Source organism: Diorhabda carinulata, chromosome 5 (assembly GCF_026250575.1).
Source record: "Diorhabda carinulata isolate Delta chromosome 5, icDioCari1.1, whole genome shotgun sequence".
Taxonomy (NCBI): domain Eukaryota; kingdom Metazoa; phylum Arthropoda; class Insecta; order Coleoptera; family Chrysomelidae; genus Diorhabda; species Diorhabda carinulata.
This window is the reverse complement of record NC_079464.1, coordinates 11,380,385-11,397,878: the sequence shown is the minus strand read 5'-3', so window position 1 is coordinate 11,397,878 and position 17,494 is coordinate 11,380,385. Positions and strand designations below refer to the sequence as shown.

At 32.5% G+C, this 17,494-nt stretch overlaps 1 protein-coding gene across 2 annotated transcripts in view; it reads right to left on the bottom strand.

The window, feature by feature from the left end:
• Nucleotides 1-17,494, bottom strand: part of LOC130893694 (uncharacterized) — a 700,192-nt gene that overhangs the window by 594,661 nt on the left and 88,037 nt on the right. For both annotated transcript variants that reach the window (XM_057800002.1, XM_057800001.1), the window contains one exon: nucleotides 11,909-12,026. In XM_057800002.1, the coding sequence (XP_057655985.1) occupies nucleotides 11,909-11,966 (58 nt within the window). In that variant the 5' untranslated portion in view covers nucleotides 11,967-12,026. The remainder of the gene's footprint in view (nucleotides 1-11,908; nucleotides 12,027-17,494) is intronic.

Here is a 17,494-nt window from a genome sequence, read left to right as displayed (position 1 = left end):
TGAAGACGATAACTTGGTATCGAAAAGCGCGTCAGAATGTGTAATTGTGAGTGTTGGTGTAGTTGTGTTGTGAACAGTGTATTTAGTGTTTAAAGTCTCGGTTAAATTTGGCTTGCATTGAACGCCGCTATTTTTCCCAAGCTTTGGTTGAAGTCACTTGCCACGTCCAGTATTTGTTTACTCCACACACACACATACACACACTAAGCATCCACCTCCATATAAATTGGTCGAATCGGAGAGAGTCAAATATCGGTATAAAAATAGATCATGTCCAGAAAATCGATTTTAAGATTTTACCCCAATAAAACTCCACAATGAAAAGGCGGTGCTGTGAGTATGAATATGGTAGACAACCGTGTTCAGAGGGACATGCAGGAAAGCACCCACACGAAAATGATATAAAAAGTTCATGTCACAAATTTTCCATTGCAATAGCCCTAATACCTAGCATGCTTCGAATTATTAAGTATCTGTCATAGTTTCCATATTTGGCACCCAAAGATTATAGGACGTTTCTATAACTTGCATCGTTGGGGTTGAACAATAGTTCTTTAGAAGCGTATTAGAAATGAGATAACTTAAATAACATTTGAACATTATAACAAGCACGATACTCTTGAAAGAGATGTTGAGGTTAAAATGTACAAATAAGGCAAAATGGAATGACGAATTACGTAGAGTTACAAACTGGAAAAATATCAACACAATAATGGAAAAAACATTCAAGGGTGAAAATTGTAAGGGAACATATCAAGATTAGATATGACATATATAAAACAGATTGTGAACGACATAGGTTCTGTAAGTGAAAGAGCAAAGAGGCGTCACAAGAATGAAATTACGTCGTAGATATCATTCAATTTATTATAATGTAACTTGATCAGCAGACAGCTATCAACTCAAAAAACAGAAATAATCATATAACGTAAAGAAGTGAAAAAATTGTTCCTATTTCTATTTTTCTTAATAGAAACCTACCTTCAATTCCAAAGATACAAACATAAAGCTTTGATGACGAAACCAAAGGAGATGAATATATTAAAAATAAAGTAGAAATAGGAAAACTTCATATAAAGTTTTTAACAGAAATTTATTACACCCACGAGAAGTAAGAACCAGTTAGTTAGACTAGTTATTGAAAAATAGGGTGGATTCTGATCGATTGGTCTTTCATACGAGTACTTTACCATCACTTTCCTTAGTGAATTATCAGCAGATAAATATCGAAAAATTTCCTGGTATATCGATTAAGCCCTTATTGTCTATGCTCGTTAACTCCCTATATAATTTTGTAAATTCCGAATTGTTCGATAAGAAGTTTCGGTCCCTTCCAATACAAAGTACAAATAACCCTTCAGATACTCGACAGAGCCAGAGTATCCGACCCAAATAATTCCCTCGACGAGTATTTCGAAGGATAAGTCATACTTCTACCTCTTTTATTCTGTTTACAGATATTTCAGGATTTTTCGAATAAGTGGCATTTACATATTTGTACATTGTAGATTACCCTGGAAAAAATTCAAGTACTGGAATGAATCAAGATCCAGATGATATTTATAGGTCAAGAAAACATTCAAGACTTCTCATTTATTTAGCAATGTTTCCATGTCAGTAGATTTGATAAAATAATGCTAGTTTCTGTCAAAGATAATAAAAACAAAATGAAGATGATCACATAAGTAATCATTCTATATACCTCGAAGCCATTATATTAGCACTTACCAATCGAAGTGTCGAAAAACAATTTATAGAAACTATACTCTAAAACTCTAGATGACACTAGAAGAAACCTTCTAGAAATTAGGCTGAAGCAATAAAGGTCTATAACCAGACGAAGAATGATTCAACCATCTAGTTTAGGCTGACAATATAGTACTAATCGTCAATATCTCTGAGGAATTATATGAAAGAGCTAAACATAGTGAGCAGAAGGTCTCAAAATGAACCTAATACAGACAAAGGTAATGTCCAACGAATTGGTATATTAACAATATATACAAATATATAGAAGAATTCTGGAAGTAGTGGGAGAATACATATCATCCCTGGGTCAACTAATCCTCTCCCAAAAATTAGCAAAGTAGCGCGCATTTGGAAGAATGTCACTCATCTCAAGAAAAGAGCATTTGACTAGTGCTTACTAAAAGTTGTGACATGCAGATGCAAAACTTGGACACTGAAAACTGATATAAGAAGAAAATTCCAAGTAACTCAGTGGTCTATGGAGTGAAGCATGGAATAACGAAAAAAGATTTTAGAGAATCGAGCAAATAACACAGATGACCCAAGTTACGGACGTTAACACTTAGCGAGAAGAGCTGACAACAATTGGTACCCTCAAAAGATGAGACCCGGAGGAAGGCTGCAGATTATACTACATACGAGTATTATCACTATATACTGACAAGATACCAATTATGTTGAACATGAGCTATGCGGAAACTTGTTAGGAGACCTCCATCCTATTTATTCTTCAGATTATTAACTTGTGTTCCCAATCTCTCGAAGAGCCACGTAATTCTAGTTTATTAGTACCATTTTTGCCGAACCTGTCTCCATTTCATCCAACCATTTCGACCATTGTCCTCCACTTCCTCTCTTAGTTCCCAGCTCTCCATATAAATAAAGCTTTTTTATTATCTTTACCACATTTTATCTCTTTGGCACTTCTTCTATTTCTTTATTTGTGTTGTATACGTCACTACACATAAGTTTTATTTCTAGTCTCAGAATCATTTCGGCTTCTTTCTTTATCATACTCATTATCTTTGCAGAATAAGTCATGATAAGCCTAATGGTTGTTATATATATATATATATATATATATATATATATATATATATATATATATATATATATATTATTTATATAAAGTTTATTTTTTTATTCCTTTCCTTTTCAACATTTTTCTATTTGCACTAAGTGTTCTATTCGCTACTTCTCTTTTACTTCTTCTATCTATCTCTATCGTTCTTTATTAAAACCCCTACGTGTATTTTTTCCTACTTCAAATGCATATACTGTAATCCTTAATCCTTTATTTCTTCTTTCTTCTGGCTACATCTACTTCTTCTTCTGAGCAACAATTTTTTACGTTCTACATCAATTCTTTCTTTATAAATAAAATTACTTATTTATTTTATTTACATTATAATTACTTAATTTCTTCACGTAAAGCTAATAGTTAATTATAATGTGAGTTTTAAATGTGATGTTTTATCTTGTGGGTGAAAAAGTTTGTGAAATGAGCGAAACGAATTGAAGAATTTCACGAACAAAATGAAATAACTTTTAGCACAAATGTTTTTTGAATTACTGCCCTGTTTTGATAATAAAATAGAAGAAATTCGAAATGACATCAAACTACAAAATGCATTTTAAGATTGTTGTGAAAGGCAAAGATTACTAATGCTCTGGTAACTAACAAATACTATTGCATATACCAATTTCCTAGTCCGGTGTAAGATGGAAAACATAGAAGAGAACTCCAGTGAACCTGTTTTCTTAACATACTTACTTAAAAAGTTTTTTTAAGAAAAATCTATTTTTTTAATCACGACCTAACAAGAATTGTTACTGCTTTCTCAAACCATTGAGTTATCAATGCTATTTTACATTATTTAAAACCTCATTTAGATAAAAGTTAATATAAATGATTCATTTCTGAAAAAACGTTATAAAATTCGTAAAGCATGTTAAATCAATTATTCAATTAAAAATATTATTATAGAATAGCGAAAATGCAGAATACGATATTATGTTTCATATAAAAATTATAAGTTAATCAATTCATTGAACATTATTCAATATTTCACCAATTTTTGTATTGAATCATGTATTGTTAAGCGAGAAATTCCAATTCAATAATTTAATTGAAAGTAAATGAAAATTTGATTTAAAATTTCTAAATATACAAATAAATAAATGAACAGACAAACTAATGGAGTACGTTTAATAAAGTGTAGAAAAAAAATACACTATTCTGTATTTTCTCCTATTTAAACACAAATATCTATTTACGATCCTAATCCCTTACTCCCACGATATTTACGTTTTGAAAATAAATAAATAATTTGACGAATAAACGATTAGACTATCATAAATCTCAAAATTACAAATCTTCTAGTAATACAACGATCTCGTTTTTCCACTCTTCTTCTTCCTTTTCTTGAATCTTTTTCTTAGTCTCGTAAGCTCCGAGTGTAGTTTTATTTTTAATTTTCTACCGGTTGTCCCATAAATTTGTACGGCAACTTACAGCAGGGAATAATAATTAAGCTGTTACAGGGTAACTGGGAACCATACGTCTTTGTTAATTGGATAATGGCGATTCTCTAATGTTTCCGGCGACCTGAACAACAGTGGCGTTCGAAATAGTACACGCAAGGATTAATAATGCATTTTCAACGTACTAATTGCATAATAAAAGGAGACGGTCTTTTTATTGGAACAAGTGCTGACCAGTAGGTTCTTTAATAATAAAGTACCGACTAATTTATAACATAGGAGCTTGCGAAAAAATAAACAGTAGAAGGAAAGGGTGATCTGAAAACTAGAATCGTAGAACAAATCAATGATTATACACAAAACTCTTTACTGTGGATTAACATTGGAAAGAATACGACAAAATCTATATACTCATATATGTATGGTAAAAACTCTTTGTGGGGCGTACCAAATACAAATTTGAAAAAATTATGTAACCGAAATATCCCTCAGAACAAGCTTTAGGACATCTGATAGGATATTTGGAATCGAAATAACAGAAATGTATCTAAACCAATTAATAATTAAGTAAAATTGAGCAAAGGATTTGATTTGGGAACGTAAATACAATTTAGAACGATAGCTATTACACAGAATAGAAAGAAACTGCAGATAGGAAGCGATAACAGTTAGAGCTTCTGAAGAGGATACCTATTCCAATAGAGAAGAGGCGATTGGTTAAAAACCTGTTCATGTATTAAAAAAAAATCATAAAATATTGTAGCTTTATTCCATAAATAGAGTCTCGATGAACTTTACATACTTCTACCATGTATAGAGTCCTTCTATAACACAATTTCTTTGGAAATAGATTATTTAAAGTAATAATACATACTTTTATATCATATAAACAAAACAGGTGTTATCAGAATTTTCAAAGCCATTAAGTAGGTTCGACGTTCATCCATTATTTTTGAATTATGTAAAAATAAACGTTACAAAGCAGAAAAAGTAAAGCGACATATGTTAGCGAGCTATAAAACTGCAAATGTTTGTATAAAACTATTATAAACGATCGTACTCCTTTTACCAAGTTTTATCTTATTCAATATCTGACGTCATTTCAAGTGTGTTCGAGCGCTGACAATATTGAAATATAGAGAGCCATAACAATACAATAACATATCAATACTATACTAAACAGGGTGGCCCATTATTGTATGGCAGTGCAATAACTTACTTAAGATAAAAAAGACAGAAAAAATTTTTAAATAAAAGTTGATATATTTACACAGATACACATTTCTAAAATATTTTGAGGTATACAAGGTGTATATTTGCTTACCATCGAATTAAGCGTTAAATTCTGCATCTAGCCCTGTCTTTTCTTTTCCCATAAATTGTAACGTTGCCAAGTTGGCGCGATTAATTAAAGATTTTACGAAAATTGGTGCACTATTAATGCTGCCTAGGAAACGTTATTAGTGAAAAGTAAATAAACTTGTTTGGTAAGTACGAAGGTAAAAGATAGTTGGAATGTCTGAACAGAGTAAACGTTTTGTTTGAAGTTCGGGGTGTTTTTTAGATAAGTTTTACCATCTTATAAAACTATTTTATCCCTTCAAATTATGTCTATAATGTATACTCTAAAATTGACTGTTTTTAAGAAAATTGCATTTTTAGTTTTTATGATTTAAAAGTATACACCTCTTTAACAAGTAAACACCGAATGTGACGTTTAAAATACTTACCTTAAACTGTGATAAAATAAATAGGGTATCTACAAAACTAAATTGAGTAAACATCACCTTACCAACAAATGAAATGAAATAATCCATAATTTTTCAAGTAACCTGTGAAATTGACACACAGCTTAAGTCAGAGTGATTAGTTATTATCTAGACGTATTACAAGGAACGCGGAAACAATTAAGATCGTGAATTTTCTTATACAAGAATTGACAGAAATGATTTTTATACTGGGTGTCAGTGATAAGAACTGTTTATTCGCACAAAAGATTTATAAATAGAAATTTCCAGAGAGAAGCCAGCCAAGAAAAGAGACATTGGTAAATTTGTTTCAACGATTTATCAGAACTGGTAGTGTAGCTTACGAAAAAAGTGGAAGGTTGAAGAATGCAATGTCACAGAACAACGAGATCACCGTAATGTTAAAAGTTACGGAAGAAACTCTAATCTCGACACGAGAAATATCAAAACAAACCGACATAAGTCGTTCTGTCGTCCAAAAAAATTCCAACTAAAAACAAAATGCATCCTTACCTTATACAGCGAATGCAGGAACTATTGGATGATGATTATGAAAAGCGGTTAACCTTCTGTGAGTAGGCTCAAGAAGAAATTCAGCAAAACAAAGATTTTTTCAATTTTGTATTATTTGCCGATGAAGTAAAAATTTCATAAAAATGGTTTTGTTAATAGACACAATTTCCACAGATCAACCGCATTGTACCCGGACTATCAGTCAAACAAGGTGGTCATTGAATGTATGGGGTGGAATAATTGGGAATCATGTTATAGGTCCATACAAAACGAATAACCCCAACTACCTCATCAATTACCTGATCATAATAGGCGGCGAATGTGGTACCTACATGATTGTGCACCAGTTCACCATACCCAACTGATCAATACACATTTAAATAATGAATTTCCCAGACGATGGATAAGTAGAGGAGGACCCCATAAACGGCCACTTCGTTCACCGGACCTTACAAAAATGGTTTTTTTTTTGGTAGGGTTATGTCAAAGAACGAGTGTACAAAACACCCGCGATGAAATCCCCCGAATTAACGCTTATTTAAAAAACACCCCGAACCCCAAACGAAACTTTTACTCTGTTCAGACATTTCAACTATCCTTTACCTTCGTACTTTACAAACAAGTTTAGTTACTTCTCACTAATAACGTTTACTAGGCAGCATTAATAGTGCACCAATTTTCGTAAAATTTTCTTATTTTTCGCTCCAAATTGGCAATTTCACAATTTATGGGAAAATAAAAGACAGGGCTAGATGCAGAATTTTACCCTAAATTCAATGATAAACAAATACCTCAAAATATTTTAGAAATGTATATCTCTGCAAATATAACAACTTTCAAATTGTGTTCCTTCCACCTTATTACGTGTTTATTGTACTGCAACGAAGGTTATGATTGAACGGGCAGTAGAAATCCTGAGAAGCATACAACTGAGGCTTCTCAGGCTATCATGCCACTACGCATCTGATGGTTTGAAAGGAAAGTTACATTATATTCGAAATTCGAATCTTTGTCTGTTCCCATGCCGTTTACAATTAGTGCTTTCGTTGGCGGGGGACCACTGTCAACAACGTTTCAGCTAGTGCAGAGAATGCAGAGCTCGCAAACAGAATGACATAATATTGTATTCAGTAACCAATTACTTGAATAATGAAAAAAAAATTTCCTATATCAGAGCCAAAACAAAAATATTCCTCACCCCATGTAAGATAATGTCTATCCCGTTCACAAACAATCTGTTTATGTGCGCATAAAGTGAAACCCTGCCTTGGGGAGCTATTGAAAACCATTTGCACAAAATGTTGGAGTGATGGTTCGAGTTATTGCTTATGGTGGCTTATCAACACTTATGTTTACTTGGCTGGACGATCCAAATCAATTACCTGTCTTATCTAAATGGGTATCTAGAAATATTTTGATCATCAAGACAATGCATGTTCATACATTTTACATCAAATTAGGAAGTTTCTTATAGAAACGGGTGTAGTACTTAATGCTACTGCTATCTATTAGTTGAGGTAGTAAACAGGAACGTGTTGAACGCTCACTGGCCTATTTTTGATTTCTCTCAATTGTTAGATAGAGGCTACATTGGTTGCTTTTTGTTTAGTGTATTCGAATGAGATTATGTGAAATTAACAAGTGATACATTATTTAGTGGTACTTGGTCCAATTTCTTTATTAAAATTACGTTCAACTACTTTTATATGCATATAAATATGGATATTATAGTTCAAGATGAAATTATGGAGCTCCAATTCACTTTCCTAATCCTCAAGATCGAATTCGACAATGTTTGTTCTAAGAAAGATTCAACTTAACGTTTGATCACAGAATCCAGTTCATTTAACAAACTTCTGCTCTGATTCTGTCTCAGTTTTTGTTCACTTTTCTCACATTTGAGATATGCTACCGCTACCTAATGTCCGCCCCAGAATCTGTTGAGTTTGTAGCGTATTTACAACCGAACGATTCCGCTAGGATTTTACAACGACCAATGTTTTGCAGTGTCTAGCCATGTTATTAGATTTAAAATCATATCGGACATATGTAGGTATAATGAGGAGGAGACTGTAAAGTACGATCCATTTACTTTAGGGAAGTTGATTTACGAAGTTAAAGTTGCTTAGGTTTAGGTTTCACAGTTTAACAACGATCTCCTTTTTGTATTGATATCTGGGTAGGCGTATTCAGTGAGGTGGTCGCCTAACACATTATTACACATCTTGATTAAATTTCTAGCATATGTATTCCAGCATATCTTTCCGTTTTTATTGGTTATATTATATTATGTAGTTTATTTTTTTCTAGTTATTGGGTGTAATTGTCAATCCAATAGATGGAATAATAGAGACACAATTTTCACAATTCAATGTGACATTATAACTCAACATAAAAGCTAACATTGTTTGAATGTTTTTCTATCTTGATCAAAAAAACTTTAGTGAGCTTTAATACTAAAAATTCTATCACTTTTTTTAAAACAAACATCTGAAGCTAAATTCATTTTTTCCACAATTTGTTTATCTACTTTGTAAAATCTCATATCGGCCTGGTTCCAACTCCCTTTTATCTTTATAGAATCTAAAATCAACACAAAAACGGTCGGCGTATAAACAAAAATCTCAATTTCCATATTAAATCTACAAGAATTTCCGGAAAATCCGAATGAAGTGTCCCTATCGCTATTTTTCCTACGAATTTTAACCTTTACTCTTCTCCTCACTACTAATATCCTTAATACACATTTCGACGGTAATCTGGATGGTATTCAGAATATATTCAACACATAAACGTCTCGCGAGGAGAGTAAACAAATGTTTGACTCCTTATAAAAGATAATGCACCAGCTCAAAATCAGCAAGTGCTAATTGAAAATTATGAAACGAGATTCCATGATAAGTCACACAACTTTATAGCAAATAAGACTTGAATTTACATTACATTTCATCCAGTATTGAACATTTCCATTTTCATGCTATTCTGTTTTTAGCTATTCCAGCTAAAAAATCGTCTATCCATATTTATCTGAGTCTTTCCAGATTTATTTTTGTTTCTCTAATTGCAACCCAGTGTTATTATATAGAATAATTATTCTTACACGGTGGTGAGTGTGATGTTGACAACAATGAAGCCTCAAACAATTCTTACAATACTAAATCTACTTGTTTCTCAATCAGCAAAACAAGCAAAGCATAAAGAAACCATTAACAGAAATGCAACGTGGATGCTGCTTGTCCCTTATTCTCTAATCCAGACCACAGACTAAAAATCAGGGAAAGCAAATATAAAACGGATGTTGTAAAACGGCTATAAAGATTTGAATGGTTATGAACCGAAGCATATGCCACAAACCATGTTAACAAACCATAACATACTCTCAAATTTTCGTTTGCGTATCTTCCTATCTTTTAATAAGATATATACATATTTAGAAATAAGTATGATTTACACGGAATTTCTGATATTGTGAGGAAACAGATAATAAAATTCAAATGGATTATGAATCTCTTTAATCTAATAAGGCAGATCCGCTAGGATATGTTTTATGGCATTTGTGTTATATTGAAGAACTAAAAAAATCTAAAAACAATCGTATTCTGATAGGAATAAACAGTGACTTTTCAAATCAGAACCAAGAACATTTAAAAGAACACGATTTAACCAAGAAATGAACTGTCAATTTCAAAGCAGCTAAATCCACTATATTTTCGTAGTATAAAAATTCAAATTTAAAATCTGAATTATTGCAATTTCATCATCAATTAAACAATGTAAGCTGAAGAAATATATGCCCTTAATAACCGAAATGGTAACGCTTCTGTCTATATACTGTACCGACTTCGTAAGGCCGAAAGTCAAACATAATCTTTGAGAATTTCTAGATAGTAGGATATAAGCAGCCGTGAGTAGGAATGAGAAAGTTGGCTTCTCTAGAAAAGCGCTATATTGACAGATTACTAGTTGGCTTTAGAGTACGGATCAACTTTTTTTTGTTTCCGTTTAGTTCTAAGAAAGTGATACAACCGATAAAAAATGAGTTTGGTTTATGGAACAATTCGGTTTAGTGGCAGTTCGGCAGCTCGACAAGAAATATAATTTTAGGATTTATAACAAAAAGTCATATGCCAATAAAATACAAAATATTAATCATTTACAAGATGGGGACTTACATTACAATCTTACTAAAAAACTTGAATTACAATAATAAGAAGAACACAGTTACAGTTGTAGACAGCGGCGGTTACTCAATAAGGGCACATTTTCACTTGCACTCTCAAATTTATTACAAAACTAATTAAATACTGTTCTGTCATTATGTAAAAATTCTTTCGATTCGATTCAAATCGATCATGTGAGAAATCCAACCATTCGTTTTGCTCGATATCTTAGCTCACCGTCTATGAAAATATTGTATATAATTGGTCAAGTCCCTGCCCCCATACAGCCGCAGTTTATAGCGATGTTAGAATTATTCTGATCCGTGTGTACATGACATCGTTGCACTTGTAGTTCGTGAATTTATAATTGGTGTCAAAACGGGAGTTTTGATAAAACGACGGACATTAGGGTATTAAAAATCAATTATTTGCACGTCCAAGACCAAATGTGTCAATTACTAATGTAACTAGGTGCAAAAATCATGAATATAAATATACTTTTAACACAGAAAGTGACTGGTTGTGCGGGTGTCATGTGATTAATAGTATTTACTGCTTTCTTTGTATATTATTTAAAAGAGAAGACCTATCAAAATGGATGAAATATAGCGTTAAAATGATAAAAATCTTTCTTAGTACTATGGAGGAAAATAGGTTAAGTGCTCTGGCAATTTTCTACTAAGATCCTTAAATCTGCTAACCTAGATTGATGGTTGGAGAGCTTAAAAAAAATACTTTTGGGTGTGGTCGTGCAGCACGCAATTTTTTACCCTACATTGTACATTGTGCTTCGTCGCTGGTTAAGGGACTGGTACAGTAACTTAGAGGAGTTCATAGAATGGCTCCTTCAAACATAGCAACCAGCCTATATTTTATTCTTTTCTCAAATGAACTATATTGCCAAACCATGACAGCACGTTGGAAACCTCTATATTACAAGTAGGTTTCGTTCAAATATTAGTAGCTTGCTCTTGGTCGCGATCTATCTTCTCCTTCTCCAGTATTGACTGTACTCCACTATCAAATCTCTACATTTTGTCACAGGTATCGACAAAACTGGAATTTACTTCATCTGCTTTCACATTAAAATTTAATCTCTTCTCAAACAAAAGACTTATTATGATATAATTCAAATTTACTAGAATTATTCTCGTAATGAGGCACACTTGAATTAATTCAATTTACTTTTGATAAAACCTTTAAAGTTTGTGATAATTTCCCGAGAATTTATTGATAAAAGAACGCGAAACTTACCTTGTGATAACGAAAATGTCGTCAACAAAAACAGCAAGCACACCATCTCCGAGGACATGGCGAAATTGGAGCAAAAGCCGGTTCCAGATCACTAACACTAACAAGATGTTCGGTGAACCTGAAACAAAATAAACAAAATCAAGATTCACGTCGAGAAGAGTTTAGTGGATGTTGAAACTAATAAAAATCCGTTTATTTCCAAGTTTGAGGAATATATTGGACGTATATGAAATGAAAAATAAGTTTATGTTCATTTCTACAACAAGTTGTTGTAATAAATGTGAATTAAACTCTAACTTAGTAGTAAGAATCTTCTACAACTATAAATTTATGTACAGGAGAAGATTCCAAAAGAAGGAGGCAAGAAGTTCTAAATTGTTTTTCCTTTTATTGCAGTAACAAAATTTTGCGAGGCTGTTTTTTCAAAATATATTATAAATATTTGCTTAAATATTTTATAAAAGGAGTATTAGCAGAATTGAATTATCATTTCGAAAAAAATTCACAATTACAACCCAATAATCTCTAGGATAAAATATTAATTCCTAGAAAAACAGTCGCTAAATTGATACATTGAAATATTGGGCCTAATATTATCAACTCTTTGTAATTAAGGGCCGTATCATAAGGTTATTTATCGCACTTTTAGGAAAAAAAACGCCTTTTAACTATGAATGGGAATCGATGCATTTTTGTATGAGAAAATTTTCTTCTCGGTAATTTTGATGTAAGATGAATAGATTTTTTATTTCTTCACCACTTTTTAATGCCATATTTTTCAATAAGGACTCTTGTTTAGACATATTTCGCGCTTAAACACGGAAACCGAGATACTACTTATCCCACTTCTTTTTTTTGCTCTTATTTAGCACAACAATTTCGCGAAACTTGAACCTTTTTGCCATAAAAAATTGCAGTGGAATAGGGTGTGCATAAGATATAGACCTGTAGTAGGCTTTGTCAGAAAATATTTTTTTTCATTCTTCTCATATTGAAAAACCTATTTAAAAGGCGAGATAGGAACCGCAATTGACGAAATTGATTTATTTATATAGTAAATTAAATCTTCATAATTTGGTCACAGCTAAGTTGTGTGCTCCATATCCCATTTTTTTATTTTGTTATTGGTTTAGTGGGTTCAAATGTAGAAACTGGGAATGGTACATTACAAACAAGAAAAGGTAGCTAGAAAAGTTGTGAAAGTGCACTATCCGAATGGAACAACACGAAACTATAAGAATTTTACTTTCTATCGGGTTGTGTATAATATTTTTCCTATGAACACTGAAGAATTCGACTTATTTTTCTGGAAGCAGGCAAGTAAAATTGAAATATTGTTTGTTTCATAGATCATTTTTTTGTTTATAAGACAGATTCAAAATATGAGTAGGAAAATATCCATCATTGATGGTAAACACATTTTCTATATATGTGTAGAATATTTCAACGCGCGAATCAAATTTATTGTTCTTTAAAATTTGAATTGTCTGGAATTTATTTTTTTGGTATAAAGTTATTGGAGAATTGAATATTAAATAAAAACTCTCCGATAATATATTCGCTATAGCTTTGTGAGTAGTGGGCAAGTTCTAATGACGCTGAGACTTTGTCTAATGACCTAGATGAGTTATTTTCGAAATAAATCTATCGGATCTCTATTACAAAGCCTTTTCCGATGGCAAATCCATTTTTTGTGGGAGAAGAGCTACCTGTGGTAGTAGAAAGCTCAGAGGACCGTCCGAACTCTAGATAACACCACAGATCGTACTTCCTCTAAACATGCATCCGCCTTGGCTTTGACTAATCATTTGGTGCGACGTATTTTCCACGAGAAACTTCAGACCGTCCATACAAGATGGTTATCGTTCAAGAGTTCACACAATGGGACTGGTAACAACGACTGAAAGCTTGTAAAACTTTCTCGGCTGACTTGGCTCATGATGAACGTGTTTTGCTAGGCTCACTTAAACATGTGTGGATAAGTATAAAACGCATTGCAGGAGTGATGTAAGCCCTAAAGGTCTCTATTGAATAAGAAAGTCACAGTTTGGAGTGAAATCAGAAGTAAAGGCATGAATAGACCTTATTTTTTTGTGGAGAATAAACGCTGTGTGTTCAAATATGCTCCAATAATTTATTGAACCATCATTAAAACAAAACAATAATTTGGGATTAGTATGATTTCAACAGAGTTGTGACACCACCCGTGTTGCTAGAAACTCAATGTTTATTTTGAAAGAAATTGTACACAAATGTTTCTTTGACTGCGCGTTTGCCAGATTTATCTACCAGCGATTTTTAAAGGGCTATTTTAAAATTTAAATGCAGGATCTTAGGAGCCTTGAAGTTGAGAGCACTGCGCAATAAACATTTTGCGGAGGAATTATGCAGAATTTGAAAATCAGATTACACTGGTGCATTAAAAATGACACCACTCATATGAAGTGTTCTAAAATTATTATTCAAATTGAAATTTAATTTTCTGGATGTCAAGAAACAGTTTTATGTTTAAATATTTTCAATTTACTTACAGTTAAGGATACTTTTATTTGGCTCTGTAGCATTATAAAAATCAAGTTTCAATAAACATAGGAAAAAATTATAGAACAAAATCTTGTCTAAATCCGAAATGTAATATTTGTCAGCAAATATTATTAAATTTTCAATTACCTAACAATGGTAGATTGAAATATTTATATCATTTAGACTAACTACTGAGACATGATAAAGAAATTTCTAATATTCATGTTAAATGCGACCTGAAAGGAGATAATCAAAGACTGAAATATTAGTTGGTCAACTATGAGTTAAATTATGTTGATTCACAGGAGACATAAATCTGATGATTCTCTAGCCGTTCCAGAGATATGTTTGAATTATTTACAGGCTTTCAGGATTACAAATTGCGGTATTGAAAGTGGGACGGAAAGTTCATAACCTTTGAAACTGGATGAATATATTTGTTGATTAACATAGTTAACATAGAGAATCTTACTTTGAGTTGAGAAAATAAGTACAAATGACATTTTTCAAGCATTTCAATACGTAGTTCAAAATGTTTTCAATTCACTATATTGTACTAAATATAATTCAGTTTTTAATTGACTTTTTCAATTTTATTGGACAAGTTTTGGTGGAATAACTTACTGTAAATGGTAAAGTCGTCGCGAAATGTACGGGATGTTAAATTGATTAAGACAACCTTGACGTTTCGTGTTCATGTACACTCCGACTTCTGATATGTATGACTTGCTGGCTTTAGGCAAATCGTGTGTGAAAACATTTTACAACTTCCAATGTAGCGTGACAGAAACATTATATCACGTTGTAAAAAATATTTTTTTTTAAATAACCAAATAAATTTAGTATTTATAAATACAAAATGAATATATTTGAAATAACAGTATAGTAAGTTTCAGGAAAAGTTTCAGGAAAAACGTTAATGCCATCATAATATAGGTCATATTAAAAAACCATTCAGTATCTAAGATTAATGAATATAATGAAAGCCATTTCTGAAATAAAAATCTCTGTGTTTCACAGAGGAGACAAGGGTTACCAAGAATCTTTATCTATCTTCAAGGAAATCTGGCAACAACATAAACAATAACAATTGGTTTCACATAATTTTAATTTTGTTTGTAAAGTTGCTAAGTTTAACAAGGGCGACTAATTCCAGAATCTGTTTCATAATGAATGAAAAAGATCAAGATTCTTACTCAAGAATCTCCAAGAATTTATGGGAAAATAGGCTTCGCTCAATTAATGCAAGCACTTCTTTATGTCCGGCGTCCTGGGCGGTCGAATCAACATCGCTGCTGTCAACAAGTCGACCCTAACATGGCAGAGATTTTGAAGTTTCATATATAATTATTAGTAGGCCGCAGTGTAAGTTTTCTTGAAAAATAACTTAGATTTCAAAATAATTTATGTATCTAGTTCTCTAATGAAGTTTATTTTTCCAATTCGGATTTACATTGATAATTTCCTCACCTTAGCATTTAATAGAATTTCAGTAAGGGCATCTGGAAAGTTTCCAGTCTGAACCTGACGATTTCATCATTAATCGGTGTATTGAGAGAGATTCCCTATAAAATTAAATCATTTTGGATGCTCAGTTTCTGTTTGACAATCGTATGGATGTGTCGTTTGTTTTTTCTTCAAATGGAAATTGAGATTGGTATAGTCAAAGTGTGAACAGAGATAATTTAAAGAAGCGACTGAATTTGAAGGAAAACAAAATCCTTATCCATCAATACAATATATTTCTCACACTTCGGTGATCGCATGGTTAAATTCACGGCGTGCACCCTGCGTATTCACCAGATCCGGCCCCAATGACTTTTTTTGTTTCTTAATCTTAAACTTTCACTTGCAGGAGAGAGATATTCATATCACACGAAGATGTTAAGGCATAAGCAAATGCCTATTTTGAGGAGAAAGTCTGAAACTATTATTTGGAAGGTTTAAAAGGTTAGATCGTTGGACTTCATAAAGAAGAATATATTTACGTCAATGCAGTACGAGGTTAGTCCCAGAAGTACCTGACCAAAAAAGAAAGCACAAAAATTTTGGGAAAAAATATATTTATTTTTCAAAGAAATCTCCTTTTAGCTACATACACTTTTCCCAGCGATGTTCAATAAGTTCGATACCCTTTTTATAATAAGAATTGTCAGGGTTCTCGAAATAATCCTTGACATCGCAATAACAGATCTGTGAGCTGTTTCATTGTCTTGTTGAAACAACACTTTCTTCTCAGCCGAATGCGGCCGTTTTTGCTTGATTTCTTCGGTCAAACGTTACAATAAGTTCGATGGAAACATTTTAACGTCATTTTGATGACGAAGAAAAACAACTACCACCCAGAGTTATCAACTATTAGAACAACATTACCCTGAAAAGAGAATGGGAGAGGCTTGATCAAACTTCTTAGCCTGCACTCTCTACATGTAATGAAACTATGTGAATTCTTTCATAGAAAATTAGAAACCTTAACACCATACATCGGATTATATCCAAGGCCGGTATGGATAACTCATCCATCAACCTCGCATCGCCAGAATCTAACTTGAATATAGTATTGGACACCAAGGTCACGAAAGGCACTACACGGTAGACATCATCATGAACTCAACCAGCCGCATTTAGACAAAGAAGCTTTAAACAGATAACTTACTAGCAATAGTCTCTTTTCAGAGACCGAATGCTTCACGATGGCTATCCAGGATCACACGAATAACTACAAGAAAAATGTTATTGAGAATGCGAACACTCAATCTGACAAGTGCAGAAAGTGCCAACAAACATCAGAGACAATGCAAAATAACATCTCTTTGACTATCTACACCGGCATAACGAAGTGTGCAACATCATCCAATAGAAAATGGCCAACAAGTTCGGTCTTCTCAATACATATACACCGTATTATAAGTACCAGCCGCAGAAGGCGCACGAAAATGACAATTTTAGACTCTACTACGATAAGTTCATTATCACCGATAGACAGGTAACAAATAACAAACTTGGAGGTTCATAGAAGAGTGACTTCAGCCTTCTTGTTAATTTAGCTATATCAAAAACTCA